General features: G+C 42.8%; 1 protein-coding gene across 1 annotated transcript in view; it reads right to left on the bottom strand.

Moving 5' to 3' along the window:
* LOC133074058 (EGF-like and EMI domain-containing protein 1) overlaps positions 1–10,171 on the bottom strand; it is a 548,755-nt gene extending 538,584 nt beyond the window's left edge. Inside the window, exon 1 of the mRNA XM_061168016.1 lies at positions 10,083–10,171. Within this exon, the coding sequence (XP_061023999.1) occupies positions 10,083–10,171 (89 nt within the window). The remainder of the gene's footprint in view (positions 1–10,082) is intronic.
* Positions 10,172–14,382: the final 4,211 nt, after the last annotated feature.

The raw sequence follows: 14,382 nt of genomic DNA, 5'->3' as shown, positions 1-14,382 counted from the left end.
TTTAAATTTTAATGAAACTGAGCCCTTTTAAAGGTGGCACTTTGAGCAAGTTTAGCTGTGAAACAATTAAAATGTTACTGGGGTTTCTACTGTAAATAGATTTATGAAAGGGAATGCTGACTGAGTCGTTTCCTGGCCCTAACTTATTACTGTCAGTTGAATTTAAGCAAGATGTGCTTAACAAGAGATGTAAGGCATACCTTTTAATAGCTGCTGCCTGTTGTGTTTCCTGTTTCAAAATCCATTTCATATTGCATATAACATGCCTAAAGCTCAGTACAAATACTATTCTGTTATCACATAATTGGCCAGTGTGTATCACTGTGTCTTGAGTTTCTACTTGTTTTATTTTACATGTGGTATTTTAGTACATTGAAAGGAAACCTGTGCTCATTTTTGCTCATCCCAATACAGAAAGAGTTCAAAAGTTCAAAAGATAAGAAGTGGTTCTCAGCATGAACAAACTGTGAAAGGCATTAGAAAATAAATTTTTGATGTCAAGATACATTCCCAGTTTATTCACGCTGAGAAGAGTTTTCTTATCTTTGGGACTTTGTAAGCTGGGATAGACAAAATTTGTTTAAACTCCACAATAAATAAAAAAGTAATACAATTTGACTGTTATTCTATTATCACACACTTGTCTATAAATCAAACCCTTTATAGTGTAACAAAAATTTGGAAGTATTGCAAATGAAGATAAGTGCCTTGAGCTCCAGGAAAAAAAAAAAAATCAAAATTAGGTTGCCTTTCTCCTGATACTGATCAGAATCTACTATGCTAAACCAGAAAAATGGTTTTCTTAATAATTCAGAGAAACCAAACCTCAAGTCTCCTGGGACTGCCTCTTCTCTCAAAGAGCCAAAGTCGCTAAAGCTCAGAATTACTGTCAATTCTTAATTAACCATATCAGTGAGGAGAACACTTACCACCACTGAAAACTGTCTACTGAAGAGTGACAAAAAACATTTCCCTCATCACCAGTTGACAAGCCACATAATTTATATACCAGGAGCTGACTTTACAAACAGTTGGCTGGGAAAGCCTTTACTAATTCCAAACATGTTCTCATCATTATCACATGGTTTTCAAATAGATTTCTTTAAAATAAAAATTAAAAAAAAAAACTAGAGATCTTTGCATACCTATGAAAATTCAAATGTCAGTTCAGATTGCTGGGACAGACAGTCAACTAATCCTGTGTGAGGGACCCAGAACTTATCTGTGAAACAGATGACTTTTGTGCTGGGTCTTAAGAGATTGACCTGGCAGAGACAAGGAGGCAGGAAGTTCACGGAGAGTCAAGTGTAGAGAGCAAGGGGGGACCCTGCAAGGGCATGTGGGGCGGGGGCAGTGATGATGAACTGAGTCCAATAGGAACTCAGACACCTCCAGCTGCTCTCCAGGAGTCTACACTTATCGTCACCATGACCAAGAGTGATGGCTACCAGAGTTTTCTCAACTAAAACAAGGTTCTTCCATTGGGTTTGTTGGGGGTAACTCTAAGTCAATTACTTTTCAGTAGCAACACCCTCCACTTTCCATACTCCTCTTTTATTTAAAGTCCCTGATGCCTTTCATGGCATTTACACTCCCTCCCTCTTTCCTTCTTCTCAGGCAGATTCTTAATCTCTTCCTTGGGTCCTTTTCATCTGTCCTCCTCGTGTGTACCTGCTAAGTCGCTTCAGTCGTGTCCAACTCTGTGTGACCCTAAGGACTGCAGCCCGCCAGGCTCCTCCATCGATGGGATTCTCCAGGCAAGAATACTGGAGTGGGTTGCCATGCCCTCCCCCAGGGGATCTTCCCAACCCAGGACTGAACCCGGGTCTCTTACATCTACCGGCATTGGCAGGCAAGTTCTTCACCACCAGTGCCACCTGGGAAGCCCTCCTCTCATATACTAAAGTACCCCAGGTTTCCTTCTTCAGTAATCTTTTCTCACTTTTTATACATACTTGTCTCCTGACACTTCAATACCCCAATATAGAGCTAGCCCAGACCAATCTCCTGGCCTCAGACACTCCTATGGTGCTTCCCCAGAAGGTCCCCATCTGAGAGCCCAGAGATGCGTTAAGCGCCGACAGGGTCCCAGCGGAGCTCCCCTTCTTCTCCCCTTTCCTGTGTTGCTGATTTTCTCTATTACCCAGCTGTCACCTTCTCTCTCTGTCACTCCCTTTCCACCACATATGCACCAATTCCTTTGAAGCCTACCCTTCCTTTCATCGCCATCACTACGTCCATTGTTTTTAAGACTCACTCCACTTCTCCTACTACTGAAGGAATCTCCTCCTTGGGCTCCCCACCTCTGGCCTCTTCCCTCTGCAGCCCATTCTTCATTCAATAGACACAAATCTGACTAGGTTCCTCCTCTGCTTTCAGTCACTCTCTTCTGGGTTCCTCACTGGTGTCGTGAAGTTCAAAGCTCTCACCTCCAGATTGTAAGACCCACACTGGGTCAGTACCTCTTAACTGCCCTAAACTCCTCTTCTACTGTGGCTCCTTTCATATTCTCCCCTCCAGACATACCATTAAGAAAATGATTTATGGTTTTTGCTAAATGAGAAAAGACCTCCTTCTTCTTGCACATGCTCTTCTCATCAACTAGAACCCCACCTCCACTTTTATCATCCATCTAACCTTTACTCAGTGAATTAGCTTAAGAAAAATACACTCTTTAAAACCTACAACTGAAGCCCTGGATTCTTTCTTCCCTCCAGCTAGGTTATATGTTCCATCTCTGACAACTTTTTTTTTTTTGATAGGTTCTGATCTGTTCATTGATCTCCCTCCAGGTCTATGAGCTGCTCAATGACAGAGAATCAACTTATCCTCTTTGTATCCCCAAAGCCAAGCAAAACATTGGACAATGAATAAACATTTGTTAAATGGAAATAACAAGATATCAGCTACATATTAAGCAGCTGGGTTAGTGATTTTTTTTTTCTATTTATTTTTATTAGTTGGAGGCTAATTACTTTACAATATTGTGGTGGTTTTTGCCATACATTGACATGAATCAGCCATGGATTTACATGAATCAGCCATGGATTTACATGTATTCCCCATCCCGATCCCCCCTCCCACCTCCGTCTCCACCTGATCCCTCTGGGTCTTCCCAGTGCACCAGGCCCGAGCACTTGTCTCACGCATCCAACCTGGGCTGGTGATCTGTTTCTGTGTTAGTGATTTAATTTCAGCTTCAGTGGAGAGAAGACAGATACTTGGGATTTGAACATAGCCCCTTGAGTCCGTTCATTAAACCTCTGTGTTCATCTAGTTCCAGAGTCTTCCCACCCATTGAAAAAGAAATGGAAACATAAGTACCGGATTTAACAAGAGAACAAAACTAGATTTAAGCTTTAGCAAAGCCCATGCTGGTGAAATGGGGAAAGAGAATGTTAGAGGTGTTGAGATTCATTTCTACATACCTTGTGAAGAAGCTTTCAGGGCTTTTGTCCTAGAAGGATTTTTGTATAGCAACAGCCTTGGAAGATTTAGAGGATATGTCCTGCCAGGGCTGAGGGCAGAGTTGTTTCCTGAGCAGGATAAGAAAGATGGTATCTCCCTCTGAGGCCAAATGTTGAGCAAGGCTGCTAACATCCCCCTTACAGTATGGGAGATTTTTATAAGGCCTGGGTTCCTCATCTGTGATATAAACCCACTGTGTACACAGTATCCATTTGGGCCACTCCTCGTTGCCTCAAGGAACTGGTGGGGGGTGACTGAGGCAAACATGAAGCTGGCATTACCTGCTGTGGCCTGACTGATCAGTAAAGTCCTTTGTCTATCATCCAGGAGTCTCATGTCTTCTGTCAGCATCTGTCAACTCTGGCAGACTAACCTGTTACCCTGCAAGCAGAGTAAAATCTGACACAAGAACACCTCATCAGAGTTCTTGATGAGGAGAAAAGAACTAAAGGAAATTTTTTAAATTGTCCTATAAAAGTTTAAGAAATTGAATAATACCAGAAAGATAAAATCTTGAATAGAGTGCAATAATTAAAAGCACAGATTCTACAGTCAAACAGTCCGGGTTCATAGCCTAGCTTTCAAAATTGTTAACTACATAAATTCTCCTGAGCTCCATAGCCTTATATGCAATTTCTCAGAAAATCATAACTTCTCTAGATCTCAATTGCCTCATTGTAAAATGTGGATACTAATATTCTGATAGGGTTTTTGTGAGGATGAAATGAGTTAAAATATGGAAAGTACTTATACTGTTCACGGCATTTAATAAGTGCTATTTAAGAATAATATTCTGATGCTTGAACTTTACTCCATGGACAATCTTAGTTTTTAACAAAAGGAAATGATGTTAATAGGTCTTTGATGAAACTGTATATATAATAAAAACAAACTTTGATGAAATTGAATATATAATAAAAATAAAGAGGATCCAGAGAATATGAAGCGGAAGACCAACCAAGAGACTACCATAACAATCTAGGAGTAAAAATAGCATGGCTGGGCTTGAGTGTTGGCAATGGGAAAGAGAACTAATTCAAGAGATTTCATTGCTCATGTTTCTAAAATTTGACACCTGAGAGAAATATAAATATTTATTTCTAGTTATCCAATCATCATATACAAAGGTTTGTTCATGATCATCTTACCTAAAGCTCATAATGTAACTACAAGATAAACTAGGAGAAAAGTGACAGATCTGAGTTCAAATATGAAGGGAAAAAAGATGAGGCAAGTACTTTGGAGGGAGAAAATGTTAGGGACACAAAGATAACTAGAGATGATCTAAGGACATTTTGAGTCTTGACCCCACAGTGATAATAAATCTATTATTTGAAATGCAACCCTGTAGCTCTGAAGAGAATGGGGCTAAATGTACAGATCTAGGTTTCACCAGAATAGAACACATGCTAGAAGCCAAGGAAAGAAATAGATAAAGCAGGGGAAATATATAGAGTGGAAAGGGGATTAAAGATAGAAGGGGAGAGAAAGCAGCAGCTAGTGCGGGAGAACTCCAGATGAAACTCAGTGTACAAAGGAAATGCACAAGTGAAGAAGTGAAGTGGGAAACAGGAGTAGCCAGTAGAAAAATGGGAGTAGGGTGAGTTCTGGAAAGAAGGCAGCATCTTGAGAAGGAATTTTAGCAGAGGAGGCCAGATTGCAGTGGGTTGGTTAAATGATCAATGATAAAATCATTGATATGCATCAAAGAACTGTTCTTGAGAAATTAAAGGTGAAGGAGAGAAGAAGCAAGGTCAAAACAGATCCACATTAGACACAAACATATCAGAAACACAGAACAGGGGGAGATGTAGGCAGGAAGACATGAACACATAGGGGAGGAGAGGCGAAAATAGCAGAAAGGAAAGAGTTGGCAATAAAAGAAAGAAAAGAGATGACTAATAAAGAACACTGCATGGTAGGATGTGGAACATGTAGGGAAGGAATTACCTTGAAAAAGCTGGAAAGTTACTCCTACAAGATACCCAAGAAAGAAGTAAAGAAACAGAAAAAATACTGAGGACAAGAAGTTGAGGATTCCCTGCTGAGGACAGAGAGTCTGTCAAAACATTACATATTAAATAATGCAATGTCAATGTCATCAACAAAGTGTGGGTTGAAGTTGGCTCCTAAAATTACCCGGCAGAGGTGAGGTTCAGGTCCACTTGGGCAATAGGAGAAAGAGTAAGCTACTGCTGAAAATAAGCAGGAGGGCCTGGGAGGATGGTAATTTGAAAGCCAAGGAAGCCTAGGAAGGAAAGGTCAAGGGGAGACGGACCATCATAGGTAACAGTGAACAGGAAGAAGGCTCCTGAGTTACAGTGGGTTCAAAGCCCATCCCACCGCTTCTCAGCTATGAAACCACAGCAAGTTACTTAATCTCTCCCTCTGTCTCAGTGTCCTCATCTGAAAAATAGAGATGACAGTATTCCCAACCTCAGAGGATTATTCTTAAAACAATAAACACAAAATGCTAGAAATAATGCCTTGCCCACGGAGGGTGCACATAGTCTTCTCCACTTTATAGTATGCTCAGTGTGACTGATCTCAACAAAAAAGAAAAGTATTTTTTAATTAATTTACACTGAGTAAATGACAGACCACAGGCCGTGCTTAAATTATTTGTGAATTTAAAAGTGGCCTGCTCTGTTCTTAGCCTCAGACATCTCTAATTGGCTCAATTTCAGGCTTTATCAAAAGTGGAAAAAAAAAAAACAGAACTAGAGCAAATAATACAAATACCAACATGGTGTGTGTTTCACAAGACACCGCTGTCAATTCCCCTTCACAATTCTGGATTATTATATCTTCTTCCCTTTTTCTACTTCTAAATGTATTGATTGTTCAAAAAGCTAAATCTCTGCCACGATGACCACAAGTTTCTATACCATCTACAGCAGGCTGAGGGGAAACAGTTCTACACATATGTGTTGGGGGTGGCATTTGGGTGGGTAAGCTGTATTGTTATCAGGCACATTTCGGATTTCTACATCAACCTGCATTGGAGACCTACATTAGGGAATGAATGTGAGCTGTCCTGATCCTCTGGAGGAGGAACTGGCTATCCACTCCAGTATTTCCACCTGCAAAACTCCATGGACAGAGGAACCTGGCAGGCTACAGTCCATGGGATCGCATGATGAAATAGTTTAGGAGACTACTGAGTCACAAAGTGGCCATACCTTTCTAAAATCCCCACTACGTGTCAGAGAATGCCCAGTACCTCAAGTCCCTGGAGCTTCAGCTACTGGATCTGCCTTTATAGACAGATCTGCCTTTATAGGCACATCTGGCTTTATACACACTCTGCCTGAATGGTATCTATCTGCAACACACCCATGTTCACTACTTCTGTCATGTTGTATACAATAGTTATGCAAGTGTTTACAAGACAGTATTACAAAGGATAAATTTTAATAGAGTGTATTACAGCCAGTCATTTTCCTTTGATGTCTCAAAGATCTGGAGTAGAGTTTATTTCCGTCTATTTAATCCTTGAGAAAACATTTGCAGAGTACCATTAACATAAGTAAACGCTTCAATATCCCTTTATCAAAATGCCATCATCAGTTACAACTCTCCAATTCATAATGTACTTGCCAAGGCTAGCTTTCCCTATTCCACAATTCCCAGTTTAAGCCGAGCCCATTGTTTTAATACTTGAGTGTCTACAGCTGTAACAGAGCAGGAGAATTTCTTATGAAGAGTCTCGGTGAGGAAGAGAGAGATCAGATCTTCCTTGTGAGGAACAATCTTACCACTGCGGGATAAAGCACACCAACCCACCTCCATACCAAGCCCAAATGCCAATAGAACCCTGCAGCTTTTACAACAGTCAAAAAAGCCCCACAGGTTCCCACTAGGCAGAAAATACCAGCTGCATTCCCATTGAGAACCCCAGGCAGTGATTACAAAAAACTTCTTAGAAACACAGGCTGGGCTTGGGTGTTCTAAAAGGGATCATATTTGTTAAGAACTCCAGCACTGGAATTCAAACTACCTGTATCCAAATCTCATGAATTCTTGGAGTGTGAATTTAACCTTACTATGTCTCTTTCTTCATCATAAATGGAGACGATAACACTGCCTTACTTGTAGGGCTATTTCCAGGCTAAAATGAAATAATATACGTAGTTAGAAATTTGCCTGACATCTAACTAAGAATTCAAAAAAGATTCAGTATTCATTACCTGTGATTTCCAAAGTCAAGTCACATAGTAGGTATACAGCCACTCTTTGTGGAATAATGATTTTATAAATCTGTCTAACCTTAGGAAACCAAAGGTTTCCTAAAAGTGATGACAAGGTCATCGGCAAGATCGATTATCATTAGAGTTGGAGGACCCATATGTCATCTTTTGTTTCATTGATAGAATTTCCTTTGAAAATGAGCTTACCCGTGGAAGAATATACCATAAATACAATTCATTACACTTAGGCTGACCATTATTTAGCTGCACAGTCATTTCTTCTTTTCAGTTGTCATTCCAGCTCCAAAATCTGCTCAAGGACAAGATCAGCTATACAAAACTTTTACCTGTGTTAATGACCTATAAGTGCCAGTCGGTAGGATGATGCCTTCTCATTAGTGGCCCTCATCTCATTAGAAGCCTGCTCTCACTGATAATGGACCTCAGAGGTCAATAAAAATCTCAGGAAGAATTCTCTTTAATTTAATAGATGGACAGGTGTGTGGAAGCCAAGTGCTTTGCGTGGCTGTATTCCACATGCCTACAACAATTGCAAAGGCATCTGCAGAAAACTAGCACTAAATCCCAACATGGTTCCTGCTGAAGAAACCATTAACTCTAATACCAGGGAGGACTAAATACAAATTTGATTGGATTTTTCCCATCCAGATTTCAGAAAGTACTAAGAGTCATCAGAGTGATCTCAATAACTCCCAGACAGAGCATCTCTATTAAACACCCAAGAATTTATATTGGTTTTAATATCTGATCTCATCTCACCTGATAAATGAATGAGCTGCAGTAGCAGTGTCCTTTTAAAAAAAAATGCAATGTCATCCTTCCAGCCTTTTCAACAAAAGTACCAATACTGAAACATGAGGTAAAATATCTAAGCAATATAAAAAGTGATGTGGTATCTCTGTTTTTCAGTGCCCCCCAAAAGGGGTTATTCTGCCTCATGTGCACCAGTAGCTACCTAATAAGTCAGCCAGGGTCCACTTTAATAACAGCACTTGTAAAAGTAAGAGAACGGCTAGCCAGCCAGCTAGCTAAAAAATCAGTATCAAAAAAGTGGAGGCTTATGTATGCACAAGCTACCCAAAGTAAGATGTGTTTTCTGAAATAAACTGGAGAGGAAACGCCTATTCAAATAAACAAGACCCATCTTCTCAATGTAAGAGAAATCACCTACCCAGAAATTTCTTGCATTTCTGCCAAAATGTATTTACAAACTATGTAGACAAGGAGTTGTTCTGCGACGCCACTGCACACTGGTCATGTCTCAAGATTTATAGTTAGTGACATTCGCAGTAACCAGGTAGCAAATCGAATCTCACAGGAAAAGGATGAAATATGGAAATGTAAAGTGAATCCAAAAATAGTACCTTTCTGAGAAGAAAAAGTCGAGACCCAGAAAGGTACAGATGGCCTTGTGTACTCATCATTTTTCCACTATAAAGCATTCACATTTCAGAAAATCAAAGATGAAGCAAAGAAGTAGCAAAGACATTAAAGGTGTATTCATAACCGCTTAAGAGTAGAAGGGAAACGCAGAGTTAGATTTGGCTTCTCTCTCAGACAGTTGATGATGGTCCACCCCCCGGAGAAAACAGAATTCGGGGCAAACTTCTCCAGCCAGTCTTGGCGATAGGGCAATTCACACCTGCGCTGAGCTTCGGGCAACACTTGCCACAGTGACCAAGAATGAGCATCTCCTGCCTCCTTCACTTTTGTTCTGGAAATGAAACCATGCCCCACCCGCAGAGGAGGATGAGTTATAATCACGTTCCTACTCTTTCGTTCTCTCCTAACCCCGCAAGCATCTAAGTTGGCCGCTCACTCAGCCCTTAACACACTGGCCTCCCCAGCTCCTCACTTTGGCGAAAGTCATTCGCCATCAAAGGGCTCGCCTCTCAGCAAACCTGTGGAATAATCCACTCCTTCGGACTCGGAGATACTTCTTAAAAAAAAAAAAAAAAGAAAAAAAGACTAGATATTACATAAACTCTGGTCTGTAGGAAGGACATGTCAAGTAACGCGCTGTTCAACAGGATTTCGTTCAAAACCCATTCAAAAAGTGGAACTTGTTATTAGCCAATTATTCTTCCAAAAAGGAAATTCTCTCTCTCTCACACACACACACACCCCTAGGGAGAAATCCTGTCTGGCGCTGAGAAAGTAAGTCAGGTGGGAAGCGCCCGGGTCCGGGTCTCTGCCCCGAGGACGCGCAGGGGACAGCGTTCCCGGCGCGCTCGGCCTGGGACAGCTCTCCGACCTCGGCCGGTGCCTGCCCGCCACTCGCGCCCTCCACCCCTAACCGGAGGGAACTGCTCTAGCCACAGGGGCCGCAGCAGGTTAGGAGTGGGCGGAGGCACGCGGGGCCGACTCTCCCCACACATCCCGGAGCGCGCGGGCTACACTTACATGCCTGGCCGGAGCTGAAGGGCGCTGCCTGGCGGCCAGCCGGCGGCCACCCAAGCGCAGAAGCACCAGAGCCACAGTCGCCAGGTCATCTCCGCGGGGCGGAGCGGCTCCAGCCGCCACCCCGGCTGCGCGCCGCGCGCCACTCCGGCTCCGCAAGTCCGAGCCCCGTGCAGAAGTTGAGCTCGCGGGGCAGAAGTTGGTGTGCGGGGCTCGCGGGGCCGGCGAGATGCGTCTCCCTGTGGAGGGCGCGGCAGCAGCTCGGCCCCACTAGGCATCGCCGACGACGAGGAGCGCGCGGGCGGAACGCCTGGGTGGCGCTCGGGCCGCAGAGATAGGCGCCCTTGCTCGGACGGGAGCGACTGGCAACCTGCGAGCCCAGCGGCCCCGCAGCCCCCGCAGCCTCGGTGCCATGGAAACGCGCTCGCCGCTCTCGGGGCCCGGCCCCTCCGGAGCGCTTAAAGAGACAGTCCCGCTGCCACCTAGGCTAGACTGCTGCTGGGCGGCCCTGCGCCCCGCGCCCTCCTCCTCGTCTCCACCCGGTGCCGCCCGGAGGAGGCGCGGGGCGCGGCAGGACGCTGGGGGCGCAGTTGAAACGAGATTTAGGGGGGTCTGCTTAATCATCTCGCCTAACCCCGCTCCCTACCTCTTCCTACCTACACACCCAAGACACACACCCAGACCTCGCCAAAGACGCGAAGCGGTTCGAACCCCTCCCAAACCAACCTGCTCAGAACCAAGCCAGATGTAATCTGCCACCAGCAGAGACTAAAGGAAAGCTGACTTTTGACTCTTTCTCGCTCCGCTCGGAACCCGAGTCTCCCGAGTCTGTCAGAACACAGGCTAGGGGCGGGGGTCGGGGGGAGGGGGGAGATGTGTTTGAAGTGGGAACCGAACAGCGGTTGATTGAGTCAGATCTCCTGCCAAATTGACAGTTGCAGGACACCGTCGGCTCATCCAAAAATCCTCGTCACTCCAAATGGGATCATCTCCCTTCCTTTTATTTGGTCCCCATCTATCTCACCCCTTCAGGCACCAGAGTTATAAGGAGAAGCCAACCCTTTTCCAAACCTACCCCCACCTTTCCCTCAAACCAGCTCCTCTTCCCCGAGATGTGCTGAGGAGCAGTCCATTGCGAGCCCCCAGAGCCCTTCCAGAACGGAACAGCGTCTGCTCGGTACCGGACGCCCCGGCTGCGGTGCTGGCCCGCCTGCCTGGGACGCACAGCCAAGCGCCGCGCGGTCGCCAGCAGCTCCGGCCCGAAGCGATGCCTCTGCCCGGCGCCAGCTGCTGTCTGGAAGGCCACAAACCTCTGGAGTCTGTTTCTAGAAAATAAAAATCTATGGTGCAATGTGCCCTCCAACAAGGGCAGCCCGGCTCCGAAGCCACAATCTGCAGTTAGCACTGCAGGAATCGGATCAATCTGCAGCGAGAGAACTTATTTCTCTGATTCCTAAACTTAACCAAAAGTGGCTCTCCGGTGACTCATTCATAGTCAAACATTTAAAGTGGTACCACCTGATTTTCTCGGTCCTGTGAGTCCGAAAAAGATCCTCCCACAAATGGTGTTTGGGGTTTCCCTTTGCCCTTCATAGTTGAGTTAACCATCTGGCTCTTCAATTCAGTTTTCTGAGCCTTTGTTCTCCCTTCTTTCCTTCTGCTTTTTCCGCAACTAAAGAAGCAATTGGGCATACACAGGAGAGACCGAGGAGCAAGCTTCTGGGGTTTCTATGAAAAGAAAGAAAAAAAATGAGGGTGGGATAGAACCATTCCACTCCTGAGTTATTTCACATTCTATGACTTTGCCCTCCTTGACTTGTGGCATTGGAATTAACACTACCCTGCAGACTTTTCTGTTTCTCTTAGATATATTCATTTTTTTTTACTTCTTTTATTGAAGTTTAACTTAAAGTGAAAAATCATAAATATGCAATTAGATGATTTCTGTATCTTTGACAGGTGCCTTTAACAAACAGAATTTTGGGACAATTTGCACAATAGAAGTCTTTATTGGAACCCCTTTACTTTATAAAACAGGGATTCATGCTTTCTTTTTTGTTCCTAAATACTAGTTACGTATGAATCAAACCTTTTCCAATCACAGAGCAGACTTAGGGAAAGTGCTGACATCTGTTGTACAAATGCATTGTCACTTGGCTAACTCTTAATTAGTTCTGATAATGGCTGCCCAGCATGGGTCGCTGAAACACACTGGTAATTTTAACATCTATTTTTAACTCTAAGTCTTAACTTCTCCTAAACCTCTTTGTCATCTTTGTTACCAACTAACAAAGCTGAATGTGTAATTTCACCTCTTCTTCTTCCTGTCCCTCTTCTAGTGAGGTGCTAATGATCAGTGAAATGACCCAAGGCTAGCAGGTCAGGGTGAGAGCAGAAAGAAAGAAAAGGAAACGCAATTCACAGTAATGGTGACTCCTGAACTGTGTGTACTAACTACAGAAGGTGAGACTGTCTTCTTCCCTTCTCGATGTAAGTGGAGGTGAAAAGATTAATTCTTTCAATCGATTCAATTTCTAGTCTGTCTTTAGATGAAACCCAAAGAGTTCAGGTTATTTCAATACAGTGTGATCTTAATTGTTTTAATGAAAATGGATAGCACACCTACAGATGACAGTATAGATTAACTGTGCCCTGAAATGTCTGTGATTTGCAAAGCCTTTCTTTGCTTCTGGACCAGTTTTTACACTGCAGGGCTCTATCTTCAACTAATCTCATTCCCTCCTGGAGTGAAAAAAGTTTCTAATCATTTTCTTTCTTTATGTTACAGAAGGCCTTGCATAAATAATAGACCTCTTTTATTACAAGGCTAAATTTTATGTAAGCCACAGCTGAAACCCAGAACTATTTTAAGAGCTAAAGAATAATGGGGAAATACAGAGATATATGTAAATTATCTGATTGTGTGGATGTTTAGTAAAGGTCATGTTTAGTTTGGGTAAGGGGGAAGTGAATCAGTAAATTGAAAATCCCAAATTAGGAAAGTTTCCTTTTATGCACCTTAATTTAAAGCCATGTTTATTATAGATGAACATTTAAAGCACTTTGGATGGGATGCTAAATGTGATTAGTGCATATTTCATAAAGTGAAATTGATTTCAAATTATTTTAGCATGGATAACAATATAGCATGATGCCATGTAAGCAATTATCATTAAATGAAATATACTCTTCCAGCAAAAGGATTTAAAACTTTCCATGAACTAGGAAGCCCTAAATTGAACCCAGCTCTCCTTTTGCAATCTATTCATACAAGTTAAAAATAATTCGTGATTCAGTTTGATTAGTTGGTTATTTTATTCTGTAAAAAGAGGGTGAATTATGAAACCTGTTGTTACAGTCATACATAGTAAAAGAGCAAAGCAGTTTGGTGGTTTGGGATGCCATGAATAAACAAAATGAAGCCAGATACAAACAATTCATTCAGCATTTATTGTCCAAGTGAAAGAAATTTTAAAATAAACAAAGCAAGAGAATGAGGTACACACACAGCATCATTTTTTTTAATTAAGAGAGAGAAGTTTTGTGTTGATGTCACCCCTTATTCAGACATAAATTTCATGGAGGAAAAAACAGAAACATCATGAACTGGGTTTTATTTTTGTGAATGGTCTTTAACATTGTCATCCTGAATAGGTTCCTAAAAATGGATTTATCAAGCAGACAAATGTTCTCTGAGAAGAGTCCAAAGGATTTGAGGGGACCTCCAGTGGGAATGCCACATGCTACCCCACTCTCTCCAGAGCTGCATCAAAGGAGTAATAAATATAACTAGCTTCTCCCTTGTTAGGAGGAGGCGGAGTAAGCCAATTTCATGCTTTATGTATGCTGGTTGTAAAAAGGAATGCTTACCTAAAAAGAAATAGATTCCAACCAGATGTTCCAAAATCTTCCTCAGCTGCTGCTTGAAGCCTTACAGTCACTGCATACTTTATCTTCTCGTCTATCTTCTTCTAATTGAGAAATTGTTGATCCATGCAATTCGACAGGCAGGCTGCTGCAAAAACCTTCCTGCCAAAGCTCTTCAGCCCTGCTCTCCTGCACACAGAAACTTCCAATGTCTGTATGGGGACAGGAAAAGAGAGCAGGCCACTTCATCTGGCAGGTGTTGTGGGCTGAAAGAAGAGGAAGTCAGAAAGCAATTCTTCGAAGGACAGATTCTGTCACCTAAAAGTGTAATAAATTGCCATTACAGAAATGCCTACAAGCACTAATGAGCCATGTACAATGAAATGTTGACGTCAGGCAAAATAGAATGAAACTCACCCAGGAACCAACTGGGATT

The sequence above is a fragment of the Dama dama genome, chromosome 19 (assembly GCF_033118175.1).
Source record: "Dama dama isolate Ldn47 chromosome 19, ASM3311817v1, whole genome shotgun sequence".
Taxonomy (NCBI): Eukaryota; Metazoa; Chordata; class Mammalia; order Artiodactyla; family Cervidae; genus Dama; species Dama dama.
The sequence above is the reverse complement of the archived record's forward strand: the minus strand, read 5'-3'. Positions and strand labels throughout refer to the sequence as shown.